Source organism: Amblyomma americanum, chromosome 9 (genome assembly GCF_052857255.1).
Source record: "Amblyomma americanum isolate KBUSLIRL-KWMA chromosome 9, ASM5285725v1, whole genome shotgun sequence".
In the NCBI taxonomy this organism is placed as follows: Eukaryota; Metazoa; Arthropoda; class Arachnida; order Ixodida; family Ixodidae; genus Amblyomma; species Amblyomma americanum.
The window spans coordinates 85,181,897-85,198,477 of NC_135505.1; the positions used below are offsets into that span (position 1 = coordinate 85,181,897).

Genomic DNA, 16,581 nt, shown 5'->3' on the forward strand with positions numbered 1-16,581 from the left:
TGGCGTCATTGTGTCGGGCATACCAAAATATGGTTGTTCATGTCGACCGAGGTCAAATTTCTGGGATGGCAAGCCAAATTTCTAAAATTGCCTGAGGGAAATTTGTGGGTCACCATTGTGCTCGACACACTCAGTTAAGATTGGACATCAGTTTTGATCCAAATTGACCAAGATCAAATTTTGGCGGTGGTTCGACCGAAATGCTTGCTGCTTGGCATCACAGTTACTATGGCAACGAGCGGTGCACAAGCAAGACGAACAAGCAAGATTTTTCCTCGGCTTTGATGATTGTCTGAGTGTTTGCACATTAATAAGAGTGAAACGTGTGTTTCTCGACATTGCTTTATAACAGCCACTTAAGAACTTAATGATACCTCCCTCGAACACCTGTAAGTGTACAAATACCTCTGTGTGCATATAACTTGTCGCCTCTCTTAGAAACTGCATTTTGAATTTATTCCTAACAGTGCCAATCATATGTTAGGGTACCTGCGTCGAAATTTCTACCTCTTCTTTAGTTCAGTAAAATTACTTCTTTATAAAACTCTCGTTCGATCTAAATTGGAATATACAGCATCAGTTGGTGACAGACAAATAAAATTTGAATTTGTGCAAAACCAGGCAGAGCATCCGCCTCGCATGCAAGAGGACCGGGGTTCGAATCCTGGTGCCGCGCAATTCTCCACCAGGTCTAAAAAAAAAAATCCGTGTGTCGATGGAACTGCATAGCCAGGCCTGGAGTGCGGCCTGATCTCGGTGACAAGAACCTACAATGCACTCTCTCACCAGAGCAGGATTTGGCCACCCTGGTGTAGTGCTCCGCCACAACCTTCTATGATCAAAAAAGTCCCCAGTGGCTGCGGAGCAACTGACCACAGCAGCAGTCAGACCTGTGATGCGGTGGAGGGTGCTAAGAATTTCTGGCTCCGGACAGGCCGCCATTGGAATCTGAACCTGGCAACGTTTAACGCTAGAACTTTATGTAGTGAGGCTAGCCTAGCAGTGATGTTCGAGCAACTAGCGAGAATTAAATGGGATATCATAGGGCTTAGTGAAGTTAGGAGGGCAGGTGACGCATATACAGTACTAAAGAATGGGCACATACTGTGCTATCGCAGATTAGGGGATAGACAAGAATTAGATGTTGGATTCTTTGTTAATCAGGATATAGCTGGCAATGTAGAAGAGTTCTATAGTAATAACGAAAGGGTGGCAGCTATCGTAATTAGGCTTAACAAGAGGTACAAGCTGAAGGTGGTGCAGGCCTATGCACCTACATCCAGCCATGATGACCGGACCGTTGCAAGTTTCTATGGTGACGTGGAATCGGCAGTGAATAAAGTAAAATTATGATACACTGTATTGAAGGGCGACTTCAATGCGAAGGTGAGCAAGATGCAGGCTGGCGACCATGCGGTAGGAGACTATGGGATAGTTTCTAGAAATAGCAGGGGAGAGTTATTAGTAGAATTTGCAGATAGAAATAATTTATGGATCATGAATACCTTCCGCAAACGAGAGAACAGGAAGTCGACCTGCAAGAGCCGCAATGGTGAGACTAAAAATGAAATATACTTCATGCTATGCGCTCACCCTGGTATCTTGCAGGTTGTGGAGGTCCTCGGAAAGGTGCGTTGTAGCGACCACAGAATGGTAAGGTCTCGAATTAGCTTAGAATTGGAGGGAATGGAAGAAGCTAGTGAAGAGGAAGTCCATTAACATGTTAGAAGTAAGAAGGAAACTACAGGAATTCAGGATATCGCTGCAAAACAGATATTCGGCTTTAACTGAGGAAGATGCTCTTGATGTTCATGCAATGAATGATAATCTGACAGCCATCATTACGGAGTGTGCAGTAGAAGTAGGCAGTAGGACAGTTCGACAGGATACCGGAAAGCTATCTCATGTGACGAAAGATCTGATTAAGAAACGTCAAAGCATGAGAGCGTCTAACCCTACTGACAGAATATAACTGACAGAGCTATCGAAGTTAATAGATAAGCGTAAGGTAGCCTACATAAGGAAGTTTAATATGGAAAGAATCGAGCATGCTCTAAAGAACGGAGGTAGCCTAAATGTGGTGAAGAGGAAACTAGGCATAGGTAAAAACCAGACGTATGCGTCAGGAGACAAGGAAGGCAATGTCATTAGCAATATGGATAACTTAGTTAAAGTAGCCGAAGAGTTCTACACAAATCTGTACAGTAGCCAATGTAATCATAGCATTAATGAGAGAGACAGTAGCGCAGAGCAATGCATCATTCTGCCAGTAACGAAAGAGGAAGTAAAGAAGCCTTAGGAGCAATGGAAAGGAGAAAATCAGGGGGGGGGGGATCCGGTAACAGCAGATCCGTGGAAAGATGGAGGGGAGATCGTGCTAGAAAAACTAGCCACCCTGTATACGCAATGCCTTATGACTTTGACCGTACCAGAAGCTTGGAAGGATGCAAACATTATCTTAATTCATAAGAATGGAGATGCCAAGGACTTGAAAAATTTCAGACCGATCAGCTTACTACCTATTGCCTACAAGGTATTTACTAAGGTAATCGCTAATTGAGTCAGGGCAACCTTAGACTTCAATCAACCAAATGGTCAGACAGGCTTTCGTAAAGGATATTCCACAATAGATCATATTCACACTATCAATCAGGTGATAGGGAAATGCACAGAATATAACCTTCTATGAACAAACCAATAACAAACCCCTGTATATAGCCTTCATTGATTACGAGAAAGCATTTGACTCGGTGGAAACCTCAGCAGTCATACAGGCATTGCGTAATCAGGGGGTAGAAGAGCCTTGCATCAAAATACTGGAAGATATATATAGCAACTGCGCAGCTACCATAGACCTCCTTAAACTCAGCAATAAAATTCTAATAAGGAAGGGCGTCAGGCAAGGAGACTTGATCTCTCCAATGCTATTCACCGCCTTGTTACAGGAGGTATTCAGAGGCCTGAATTGGGAACAGTTGAGAATACCTAAATAATCTGTGATTCGCTGATGACATTGCCTTGCCGAGTCACTCAGGAGGTGAACTGCAAATTGTGATCAATGAGTTAGACAGGCAGAGCAGAACGGTGGGTCTAAAAATTAACATGGAGAAAACCAAAGTAATGTTCAACAGTCTAGCAAAGGAACAGCAGTTCACAATTGGCAGCGAGGGCCTGGAAGTAGTAAAGGAATCTACTTAGAGCAGATAGTGACAGCTGATCCGTATCATGAGAGGGAAATAACTAGAAGGATAAGAATGGGGTGGAGCACATATGGCAGGTTCTCTCAGATCATGAAGGGCAGGTTACCAATTTCACTCGAGAGAAAAGTGTACAACAGCTGTATATCTTACCGGTACTCACCTACGGGGCAGAAACATAGAGGCTAACAAAAAGAGATCAGCTTAAGTTAAGGACAACGCAGCGAGCCATAGAAAGAAAAATGATAGGTGTAACGTTAAGAGACCAGAAGCGGGAAGAGTGGGTGAGGGAACAAACGCGGGTTAATAACATCCTGGTCGATATCAAGAAGAAATGAAGCTTGGGCAGGGCATGTAATGCGAAGGCAAGATAACCGGTAGTCCTTAAGGGTGACGGAGTGGATTCCAAGAGAAAGTAAGCGTAGTAGGGGGCGGCAGAAGGTTAGGCGGGCGGATGAGATTAAGAAGTTTGCAGGCAAAGGGTGGATGCAACTGGAAAAGGACAGGGTTAATTGTCGAGACATGAGAGGCCTTTTCCCTGCAGTGGGTGTAGTAATGCTGATGATGATGATGATGAGGTGTTCCTATTCATACTTTCCAGTTATCACTGTAGCTCTAGTGTTACCACTATGAAGACTACCTTATTGTTGCCACTGATTTCACACAGCAGAAAAATTGCTCTGTTTTGTCTATTTCACAAGATCTAGCTATCCCTACATTGGTAACTACCCCTACACGTTTCAGGCCGCATCGATTATCTCCACAAAGTAGGTGTTCCTTCATCGCACGCTAAACATTTTTTTATTCATTTCACTCCTGGCAGTGAAAACAAATTCAAAACAGAAAATTTAGTCTGTTTTCTCTGGATTTGTTTTCAGTCTGATTTCCCACCATAAATGTGTCTTTGCCATCTTTGTCTTGCTGTATTCTTTCTCCTTTTTTCTCACCTTTATTCTGGTAATATATTTTTTTGCTCCACTATATGGTACTCGCTGTATGCTGCCACACTCCCTTATGTAGTGCCTTTACGCCCTGATGGTGACTAAATAAACTTGTGGCACACACAAGTTGCTTTTGATAAGCTTTCACCAGCATTATACATGATCTTTGGTTCTAGGTGAGGTGCAATCTACTTATCGGGCTGTGCCAGTACTGTAACTATTACATGGTGTAAAGAGCTCGTATCCAAGGTCCATAGGACTTGGCTTGCGAACAATGTTTATGTGGTGTCTTTTTTCAGCTAATGTGTTCTATTTTAGCATGACCATGGTATTGCTATGAGTTCTGTCAGGTTTATTGTTTTAACAGTATTGTTTCTTGCAACGAGCAGATAGCCCTATCTCGCTTTTTTCTCCACACGGGGCGAGTTGTCTCGCGTATGGCTGTTGGACAATACCAGATGGTTGGCGAAGATTTGCGATCGTGTGTGACCAATTCTTCACCATTTAGGCCTTCTCGTGAAGATGCGTGCCTGTCGCCAGAAATATCCCCACTTGTGTTTAAATTAACTCTTAAATAAACTATGAATGACAGACTCGATAATTTTAGTCCTGACAGTTGCTTTAGAAGATAGCTGTTTTCAGTTCTTCAATAACAGTCTTCCCCACCAAAGAATTTTAGTTCTACGCCAGCCTGCATGCACCTCATCTATGTTGGTTTCTCTGCCTGTTGCTACATGATATCAAGTCTGCCAAGTACACATGTATGCGTTGTCAAGCTTTAAGCAACCATATACTTTATTTTTCTGCAGAAATAAAGACCTTCGCTTTAAAAAAAAAATAGGCTCCACTGAAGATCCGGATCTTTACTATAATCTCTCTGGCTTGATTAACAAAGAGGTCAAGATGAACTATAATTGGTTAATGCACTTTGTAGTTACTGGTTCTAAGGCCAAGGTTGCAATGGTGGGTACAAATGAGGTTAACATGGCTGCCTTAGATGATATTTAGCCATTCTTGGGATATTTGTCAGCTGTCTTGAAGTGCATTTTTCTCTACTGTTCATGAAAGACAAGGGACGGGAAGAAGGACAGACACCATCTACGTCAGTCCAGTCACCAACGAGCACTATAGCATGCGTTAAAAGAGACCAACACTGATTTTTAAGGACCCAATTCCTTTTTCGGCACAATGCAGAGTTTACTATCTAAGGTCTTGGATCCTGGAAAGGTTTTGTTAGAAACTGTGTGGAAAATTTTAACCGAGAATTGTTAAATCGGAGCGTGGACCAGTTTTTATTTATTCCGATGCTGGAATCCATGGTCAGCAAAGCACAATGGTGAATGCATGTCGGCAAAAGTGCTGTGATAAAAAGTAACAAATCTCACCCATCAAAGAGTAATAAGATATTTTTAGTAGCGTCCATTTTAGTTTCCACACTCAAAGCTGTTACGGCAAAGAGATGTACCCCTTGTCGACAGAAGTTGTAGTAGACCGTGATTACCGCTTCATTCATGAAATTCAAAGCACTGTATTGCCATCTAGTTACAAAAGCTAAAGGCAAATTGTTGACGATGTGAAGGGAGCATTGCTTTTTGTTGAAGGGTGCACTAGAGAGAGTGTGAACTATAATAAGACGTGAGCACTCTTGACGCTGTACAATAAAAAAAGATAAGCGATATTTTACTTTGTTGTGGTCTTTTGGTGGTCTACACTTTGTCAGTTACTGTACTAAAATATGCATTGTGTAACTGAGGCTTTCCATTGTCCATATTCTGGTCTCCTGTGTGTTATTTTGGAGGCAGATCAAGATAAGGTCTCGTTGCTGCTAGAGGAACAACCTGTATGGATAACTGCTGCCAAACTATGGAGATGGCATCCTCATGCTCATATCCTTTTGAACTGTGTATCTGGTGCTCCTAATTTCTAATGACTGTATCCTGAGTTGGGCACATCACAATCCTCCTGGGTAATTTCTGATAAGAACACAAGGGGTATTGATTTGGCGGCACCTATATACGGGCTCTGGATCATTTTGGCGCTTATGTTTACGACTGTGTGTTGCATTTCAGTCCAGTTCATTGATTTTGGTTTTGGCTTTGTCGAGCTGCATGGATTGAGTTTTTTTCTGCCAAGATCATCTGCTTTGCCAAAATAAATGGGTTTAAAACATACAGGGCTGATATAAGCAAAGTGTTCCTATTTGTTCTCAAATTATTCCCATAAGTACTCAATCAGTTGAGTGTCTTTGGAGAATTTCAGTCCAAAGATTTTCTTCGGTGCTGGCAAAACGGACTCTGCTATTTATACTCATGTATATACATTTTCTTGGGATCCTAATCACAATATATTTTCTTGGCGTCCTAATCACACACCCAATAAGGGAGTGAGTTTGCTGCAGCATTCGATGCAAGCAGTAGCATACCATTGATGAAAAGGCAATGGTTGCGTTATCTGCTCCGCCGTTTTGGGTCCACACTGCTGCCTTATGGAACTTATTATAGCTACTACAACAGGCTTTCAAGTATAGCAATATTTCCTCTCACCTGCATCCCTTTTCTTATTTTGATTATATATATCCCTTCTCCAGTAAGAAAATCATTCTCTTGTACCCTTTGCACATCTGTATCTTATAAGCACTGGTGCTCCACATATAACCACTCTTAACTATGGCTGTTGAAGTGAGCTAATCGTCTCTTGAAACCAACACTGGGATGCCAGTTTATTTTTGTTTAAGCTACAGAAAGCATATGCACTTCTGCTAGTGGTAATTGGGTTTTTCCTTACTTTTTTGTCTTTGCTCTACGTGACTTTGCAGATCAGTGTTTGCCAGGAAATGCAAGCTCCCCAGAATGGACCTTTAAAACTGCTTCCAGCCCTTACTTTCCGGGTGTTTTTCTAGAAAGGCTGTAAATTCGCATACCCAGTAGCAGTATCGGGTATTGCTCACTCATTAGGCCATAAACAGAATGTGATGCCTTTCAAGCATGCAAGGGCCTGCTGCATTATACATGCTCAATGCACAAAGCATATAAACAATGTTGTTCCTTTGGAGTCTCCTGCTTAGGCTGCAGTGCTGTGTTCCAAAGTGCATGCATGGGGACCAGTATTACGAGGGTGAAGAGTGCATGCCTGAGGAAGAGCCTCTGAAGGTAACCTGCTGCGGCTGGCATAGGCTGAAACTTACCTTCATTTACTTGCGTGTTCAAAGTTAGGTGCATGAGAATCCATCTGGCTGTGCGTAGGGAACTATCCCGGCAAGCTGTGCTAAATATACCACAGTTGATGTTGTATTTTAGCATCTTAGAAAACATCAGTTTCAACGATTTGTTCTCATATTTAACTGCATAATGCCAGGTGCACTTCTTTTTTTCTGTCCAGAGCCTTTCACATTTTGTCCCTGCAGAAGTAAAATGACAAAATCTGCAGTCAGATGTGGTTTTTATGAATTCTCACTTCTCTGTGCATTGTCATTTATACAAAAGCACACAGGGACCGCTGCTTGTGGGATCAATTTTATTGTAGTGACTCTCCTTTGTTCTTCATTATTTTTCAGGCCATTATTGAAAAGCCTAAGCATACAAGGTTCCACAGGTAGAAACCTGTTATACCACACCTGCCAACTTACCATGTCCCTATTGCTTCATGTTCATAACCTGCATGCGTTGAAGTAATTACCTTTTTGGTGCATCAGTGTTTGACGCATCAATTTTTATCTTGATTCTTGTGCTGTACAGCCTTGAATGAGCAAATTCTTGATTACGTTATTCAGTGTGGCTCCATAACTTTGCGCTCTTGCTTTATCTGCTGGTTCGGGCTTTCTGAAAAGTATAGCTCTGCAAACATTGTGCTCTAGGTACTGTGTGCTGAGTTCTACATGGTATGTTATTTGCTGCTGTTCACTGGTTTATGGGAATTCTCTTTCTGTTTCTAAAGAGTACTCTGTGATTGCTCTTGGTTGCTCACAAATGACTGAACTTCTTTCTTCATGCGCATAGCATTACTGACTCTGTTAGAACAGTGTTTGTTCCTTTGTGCATTCAGCCCGCACTCTGACATCTCCCCCCCAAAAAAATTGACATGAAAATTTTGTTTTGAGCCGTTTTTAATAGGCGGCAATATTTATCCATATGGGATATACTTTGACAGTTTTTTTAGTTTTCTCGCGATAGTGAATGCTCTTCAGCGCCTGTGTATTTCATTATGTATGATATTAAGTTCATGGTGGCGGTATCCCACTGGGCATTAAAACTCTCTTGGCTGTCCCGTGGACATCCCCTGGACCTTTCATATGTGGTCAGGATGTCCAATGTTGTTTCATTGCCAATTGGGATGGACTTTCAATGAACTTCGTGCTGGAATTTTTTTTTTACAATGTGAAGCTGTTTGAAAACAATTGCTTCCCCAATGTTTCTGTAGAATTCTATGCTCTATTGATGCTGCACACTGTTGCACAAGGCAGCTTTGGTTTTACCTGATTGACTTACCTGGAGCGTACGTTTTTAGTTTTGCCCGAGTGGGGCCCTGACACAATTCAGGTCTTCATGAATTATAAAACGCTCATGAAAACAATGTGTTGCTGATGTAATTCTGTTTATAATAATGCAGCAGATGGGGACAAGTTGCACTTTTATTCTCTATATCTTGCCGCATTCACTGTCTGCAGTGGAGGCCTACTCATATGAGCATGTGCCTCGTATGCAGGATGTGCGGGTTAGAATCGCAGTCTTACTGAGCACCCACCAGTGATACACTGTACAAACTTTCCCCCTGGCTTATACTAGATGTAATGCTTAGAAATGGGTCTTTCACCCCACCATATGTAGACGAAAGTGCCTTATGCCATGGTGCTCTTTGGCCGAAGCTGCCCTTGCACCATTAATATTCATTGTCATCAGCAACTTCCACTGTCGTTGCTGTCCGATGAGCGCCCCTCATCAGCATGTTGCCAGAGATTGGCTTCTTCCGTGCCGTGCATGGTTTTAAAAAAGGCTGTCAACTTAAACCCTTCCAAGCGGTGCTGATTTACTGATTACCATCAAGAAGTGCATTGAGAAACTTGGCATGACAGTTCATTCTGTTCTGTTCCTCCGATTTCTCATCCCATAATTACAGGTGGGGGTCTTACACAAGTAAATATAATATGCTATAAGTGCACTCGAGAGACAGTAGTGTGCATTTTCAGATATGCCACTACTAACTTGGTTCATATCACTTTTGGAGACACTGCAGGAGAAACATCATGTTAGGGCAAATTGGCAACATTCCTGGGCAGCCGTAATCAAAGCTTTTCTACCAGTAGCCATTATTCAGAAGTTTTTTTCATATACAGTGCAAAGAGTATAAGAGGTTCAGTAAAGAAAAGGAGTGCTGTAGGAATTTGTTGCGTCATTAAGCGTAACTGACACTCATGAGTTGTTGAGCCTGCACAGGCAGACTTGTGTCCTTCCCATGAAGCCAGTAATTGTGCAAGTGAACAGGTCAGTGAAGTGGCTGTATACTTGAATCTAATATGTCTTTTTTTGTGAGTGTAAGTGTAGTTCTCCTCTGCAGATAGAAGTCAGGAGTGCTTGATTTGGAGTTCACTTTTTTTAATCTCGCCCTTCTGAATTTACATGGCCTGCTACAGATGTGCGAGATTGTGTTCGGTGTTCACCGTTTCATGCACGTAACATGAAATGAGCTGTGACTTCTGTAGACGTACGTCTCAGTGGATATGATCTGGCTTTCATGTGGAGGCTTGAGCTCCAGGGACCGAAAACATGGTGAACTTCGTGGGCACAACTCAGCTGGCTGGAATCTGCAATTTTTCTCTATTAGTGCCTTCCCGACGGTTGTCTTTCAATGTATAGTGTGAAGGGCACGGAAGCTGCAGTTCAATGAATGGTATTGAATGACAGTGATATTTGCCTTTAAAATATTTTGTGTGATATGTGAACTTCTGATCAAACTGTCACCCCTGTGAGTTCTCTTCATTGATGCAAAAACTTGCACAGGAGTCAAGGCCTCGTCAGACTTTTAGCCTTTGGCCTTTTTCTCCTCTGATGCTCTCCCTGAGGAGAAAATAAAGCACAAAAAAACACATGCTAAACATGGCTGACTGCCACTCGTTTAGTTATTAAGCTCACTTGGATGGACTTGAGACACTGTCATGATGCCAGTAATGCAATTGCTAGGGTTAAATGCAGTGACTTTGCATGGATTACAATGGATGACCTATGTTGTTCGCAATGATGATATTTACAGCAGCCTAAATGTTCTCTTCAACTGCGTGCAGAATTCACTGTAGGGACGTCTCGCTACTGATCTGAATTCTCTTTAAGGCTAACCTACCAAATAAAACTTTTGGTAAACATCCACAGCTTTTGATGAGTGTGTCCTGCACATGTTGTATTTCTAGTTCCAAGTGAACGGTTGACTGTTGGTTCTTATATTTTTCTGAGAGTATTCTGCCTTTAAAATGCAGGTTCTGTGGTCATGCAGACCGGACATGGTGTATCTCATGGCCAAGATTCTTCCCATCTCAGCCATTGCATGGAATCTACTCCTCCTGGCATAAGGAACCACCAGGGCAAACCCAAAGGAAAGAATCTGCATGAATGCACTTACTGCAACAGGGGATTCAAATGCAGATCCCAGCTAGTGGCTCATCTCCGAGTCCATACTGGTGACCGCCCATATCATTGTGACCAGTGTGGTAGCAGCTTTGCAGTCAAGAAAACCCTGACAGAACACCTCCACACTCACACTGGAGAACGTCCTTATCATTGTGACCACTGCGATAGCAGCTTTACACAAAAGGGTAACCTGGTAGCACACCTGCGCACTCACACTGGCGAACGTCCTTATCATTGTGACCACTGCGATAGGAGCTTTGCAGGAAAGAATAACCTGGTAGCACACCTTCGCACTCACACTGGTGAATGCCCTTATAATTGTGACCAGTGTGGTAGCAGTTTTGTAGTCAAGAAAACCCTGACAGAACACCTCCACACTCACACTGGAGAACGTCCTTATCATTGTGACCACTGCGATAGCAGCTTCACACAAAAGGGTAACCTGGTAGCACACCTGCGCACTCACACTGGCGAACGTCCTTATCATTGTGACCACTGCGATAGGAGCTTTGCAGGAAAGAATAACCTGGTAGCACACCTTCGCACTCACACTGGTGAATGCCCTTATAATTGTGACCAGTGTGGTAGCAGTTTTGTAGTCAAGAAAACCCTGACAGAACACCTCCACACTCACACTGGTGAACATCCTTATTATTGTGACCACTGCGATAGCAGATTTACACAAAAGGGTAGCCTGGTAGCACACCTGCGCACTCACACTGGCGAACGTCCTTATCATTGTGACCACTGCGATAGGAGCTTTGCAGGAAAGAATAACCTGGTAGCACACCTTCGCACTCACACTGGTGAATGCCCTTATAATTGTGACCAGTGTGGTAGCAGTTTTGTAGTCAAGAAAACCCTGACAGAACACCTCCACACTCACACTGGAGAACGTCCTTATCATTGTGACCACTGCGATAGCAGCTTCACACAAAAGGGTAACCTGGTAGCACACCTGCGCACTCACACTGGCGAACGTCCTTATCATTGTGACCACTGCGATAGGAGCTTTGCAGGAAAGAATAACCTGGTAGCACACCTTCGCACTCACACTGGTGAATGCCCTTATAATTGTGACCAGTGTGGTAGCAGTTTTGTAGTCAAGAAAACCCTGACAGAACACCTCCACACTCACACTGGTGAACATCCTTATTATTGTGACCACTGCGATAGCAGATTTACACAAAAGGGTAGCCTGGTAGCACACCTGCGCACTCACACTGGCGAACGTCCTTATCATTGTGACCACTGCGATAGGAGCTTTGCAGGAAAGAATAACCTGGTAGCACACCTTCGCACTCACACTGGTGAATGCCCTTATAATTGTGACCAGTGTGGTAGCAGTTTTGTAGTCAAGAAAACCCTGACAGAACACCTCCACACTCACACTGGTGAACATCCTTATTATTGTGACCACTGCGATAGCAGATTTACACAAAAGGGTAGCCTGGTAGCACACCTGCGCACTCATACTGGTGAACGTCCTTATCATTGTTACCATTGTAGTAGCAGCTTTTCATTGAGGTTTACTCTCGTGGCGCACATTCGTACCCACACGGGTGAAAAGCCATATCACTGCCATCTGTGCCCCATGGTCTTTCCAGATCGTTCAGGCCTTGCGAGTCATGTTCGAGCCCATAAGAGTGAAAAGCCCTTCCAATGTGACTTGTGCAAAAAGGCATTCACTGAGAGGCGAAATTCGGAACATCACAAGCAGAGGATGCACAAAGAATAGCAGTGGTCCATGATGCCTCATGAATATTTTTGCTAGCTCCTGTTTTGTGTTCAAGCTAATTAGATTTTAGCTGAATGCCCTGTGAAAGATTTTGGTATCTAACCTCTATGTTTGGCTACATTTCTATTTTTGTTCATTTTGACATGTCAGATAAAATTTGTTGTGCCTTTAGAGAACACACAGAAAGTCGGACTAAGACTTTCCTGAACAAGGATTTTGAGCCTGTTAAGCTCATAAACTTGCATGAGCTTATATAAAATCATGGCATACATGGATGGCATCACTACCTGTTGAAGAGACCTTGAAAAACTTTATACCCAATATTTATGGCTCGTGCCAGTGGTCAGCCTGGCTCAGTGAAGAAATTTAGGGTAGTCAAAGTACGCACAACACTTCTCTTTAATCTTGCGGTCTATGTAGGCTATATTAAATGACGTTCATTTAAAATTTTTGTTATTTTTAATATATGTGAATGACATTGTAAAAGTAGTTACTCATCCCATTCAAATCCGGCTGTTTGCAGATGACTGTGTTTTGTTTAATGTAATTACTTGTCGTGAAGACCATCTATTACTCAATTTAAACCTAAAGAATATTCTGGATTGGTGCAACCAGTGGAACATGAAACTTAACGCTCAGAAAACCGTATTTATGAGATTAACCAAAAATGAAACCAGCCTTTTGTACCCTTGCGCTCTTCCATCATTTCCACTTTCGGAGGTAACTGAATATAAATATCTTGGCGTGACGATAACTAATAATCTAAGCTGGAACAAACATATAAGTAACGTATGTGCATCAGGTTTTTGTAAACTTTGTGCCCTCATGCACAAACTGAAGAATGCTCCTGCAGACTTGAAATTTTTAGCCTATTCATCATTAATCAGACCCAAGTTAGAATACGCTTGCATTGTCTGAGACCCATTTACTAAAACTAACATTCAAGTGCTTGAAATGATCCAGCGCAAGGCCATTCAATTCATCTTTTCAAAATACTGTTCAATCGACTCACCTACTGCCATAATGCGAGCACACCGAATTCAAACATTGCAGGTAAGACGTAAAATTTTTTTTCTCAAAGATAACAAGTTGTCAATGTGCCCGGATTCCTATGTCAAGCCATTTTCCGCTCCACGACCAACGAGACATCGCTACTCTGATTCACTAACTTTATTCACCGCCAGAACTAACCTATTTAAATATTCCTTCTTCCCTCGCACCGTTACTGAATGGAATGCTTTATCTTTAACAGCACTACGTGACATAGACTACATTGAAGAAATAGAAGATTGACGCCATCAAACTTATTTTGCTTTGTGTTTCGAATTTTCTTTCAGTGTTTTATTTTTTATATTCATGTTTCACTCTATTGCCCCTCCTGCTAGAACCCAGAAGGGCCTGCAGTATTCTGTAAATAAATAATAAATAAAAAAATAAATTTGCTTATTAATATCACTGCTCCTATAATTGACAGCACAGGAACATCTGCTCCTGTGAAAATTTTTGTGTGTTTATTCAAGCGATGTTAGTTGCAGGAACGAGTGGGGACAAAGGTGTTCAGCCTCAGAATGATATGTTTTGGATTAGTTTGCAGGCATCAAGAGTTCAGTGTTGTTTGGAACGAAAACTAGCGAAAAAAGGTCACTAGCATTTGCCTCGTGATTCCGTAGAGCACTGTCTCTGCTGGATGTAATGGCATTATATGTGTAGACTATTAGGTGCACACCATCTTCAATCTATTTTGGTTGTCAGAAAATCAACTGTCTGTGACCATTTCACTTTGAGCCGGTTATCTTTGTTGTATTAGTGTTACTTAAAAAGGCTCATCTATTCGCATAAGCTGCAATGATCTGTGCTTATTGAAATAGCATCATTTTAATCTTTAGTGCATTGTCAAGCTCCTAATTTAGGTCAATTGTATGAAATTGCTTAGTGCACATGAGCATTTACTGCATTTGCCATTACGAAACGTTGAATACATTCTGGCTGTTTGTACAGTTCACTTGACATATTGTGCATTAAAACTCAAAAGCAGTGCAGTTCTTTGGTTAGCCTGCTTCTTCACAAAGCTGCGGTTCATTTTTTTTTCACTAATATACTTAAGCATCCACACAGACATCATTGTGCCTTGCATCCAGGACGGAATTTCTATTGCTCTCTTCCGCATTCAAAGCTATTCCTCACAGCAAGGCTATTCTATCTGATGGAATTGCTTTAATAGTCGCACACCGACTTGTGGTAATAGAGTAGTAATTACTCCTTGATATCCACCGAAGCGGAGCCTTATGGCTACAAAGGAAAGCTATGCAGCTTCCACGAAACCTCGTAGTTAAAGAATAATTAGTCATGGTCCGGTATTCAAACCCGGGACCACTGATTTATTGGAGGGGTCACTCTGCCAACAAATTTTCTTTAACCAAGAGGTTTCTGTGGAAGCTGCATATCTTTTCTTTTCAGCTGTAAAGCTGTGATTGGCTGGATGCTAATTACTTACTACACCATGGTTACAAATATACTCCAGCTTGGGGGATTTTCCTAAATCATTTGACTAGCTTGCATTAGTTTTAGTGGTTGCTTTGGAGGAAATTTTAAATCTCATTCTCTCAGCAACCATGAAAACCCTTGCATAGATTGATTCTAATAAAGAAAAATGATAACTAGCTTTCCAAATTAAAAAAAAATTTCCCCACTGTTTTATGTCGCACATGGTGCAGTCCACATTCCTTGCATCCTTATTATTTGCTGCTCATGCTCGGTTATGCTTCTCTTGCTGCCTGCACCTTTGCAGCTATTTCTTTGTGGTCAGCTCTACGGGGCATGGACACATGGGCCAGTCTGATTGATTTTAACCAGACTATAAAATGCATGTTCATGCTGCCGTCTTTTCCTTATTGCGGGGATGGACTAAATGACTAGGCTGTCAAGGGCTGTCAAGGGACAGAAGGCAACAGCCTCAGAAACCAAGGAGCCTTGGGAATTTTGTTTTCATTATTATTATTATTATTCATGGTGTTGATGAATGGATATTATTGATAAATATTTTATTGCTTGAAGATAACTGATTAGAAAAGTAGAAGGACATACGACCACATGCTGCCGATGGGAACTGAACCAATGACCTCCAAATTTTGCATCTGGTTCTCTGCCAATTGAGCTACAGTGACGGATGTTTGATGTTTTGCTTTCGGAGGTATTTGAGTTTTTACATTTTGACCTAACCTGGAGGGTGTTCACCAACGTCAGTGGGTTTGGTTCCCGCTGTTGGCATGTGGTGGTTTTTCCTGCTTTTCTAATCAGTTATCTTCAAGCAATAAAATATTCACTAATAATATCCATTGATCAAACCATAAATAATAATAAAAACAAAATCCCCTAGGCTCCTTGGTTTCTCTGGCTGTTGGCATCTGTCATGTATAACGAGAGCCCCTTATTATCCTTCCCTTGTATGCTATATATATATATATATAGAGAGAGATAATGTGAAGAAGCCAAAAGTCACCGAAACCAAGGTGCATAAGGAAAAGTCATTTTTTTTTAAATTTGTAGTGCTGAAATTTGAGAATAATACTCCAATTAATTCATTTAAGCACCACAAATTAAAAAAAATGGATTTCTTCCATTTCAGCACGAGAAATTAAAAAAAATGGAGACCTTCCCTTATGCACCTTGGTTTCGGTGACTGTTGGCTTCCTTAATATGTTTATCAAACGAGTTCCTTATTTCCGTTCCCTTGCTTCCTATATACATATGGACAGGCTTGGGAATTTGGGCTTGGACTGTATATATTGCTGAGTAAAAGTCTACCTCAGCCTCGTAGCCCCTGCTGGCCAAAAATAAGTGTTGACTCCAAGTACAAGTAGGCACATGCAACCCTCCCTTCGCTCCACTTTGCTTTCTAGTTTCCCGCTGGATGAATTTGCACCACGTGCGCAACTCGGAGCAATAATTGCTAAACAATGCGATCACGAGAACAGCAGTCTGAAGCCAATGGATATTAAGAGCGAAAAAACGGCACTCTATCTTGTGTGGCCCGAATGACTATAAGGGCAAACCGAACTGCAATCAGTCCCGAAGTTTCAGATTCCGGTGCG

General features: G+C 42.0%; 2 protein-coding genes across 2 annotated transcripts in view; both read left to right on the forward strand.

Annotated features, from left to right (window-relative positions):
* LOC144105609 (uncharacterized) overlaps window positions 1–16,581 on the forward strand; it is a 166,627-nt gene that overhangs the window by 51,108 nt on the left and 98,938 nt on the right. The gene's annotated exons all lie outside the window — the stretch shown is intronic.
* On the forward strand, window positions 10,620–14,490 carry LOC144105608 (uncharacterized). Its single transcript, XM_077638730.1, has one exon. The coding sequence runs from the start codon at window positions 10,670–10,672 to the stop codon at window positions 12,488–12,490; it is 1,821 nt and encodes a 606-aa protein (XP_077494856.1). The 5' UTR covers window positions 10,620–10,669; the 3' UTR covers window positions 12,491–14,490.

Coding starts and splice junctions, on each gene's coding strand:
- LOC144105608 (XM_077638730.1), top strand. CDS start 10,670: ATGGAATCTACTCCTCCTGGCATAAGGAACCACCAGGGCAAACCCAAA.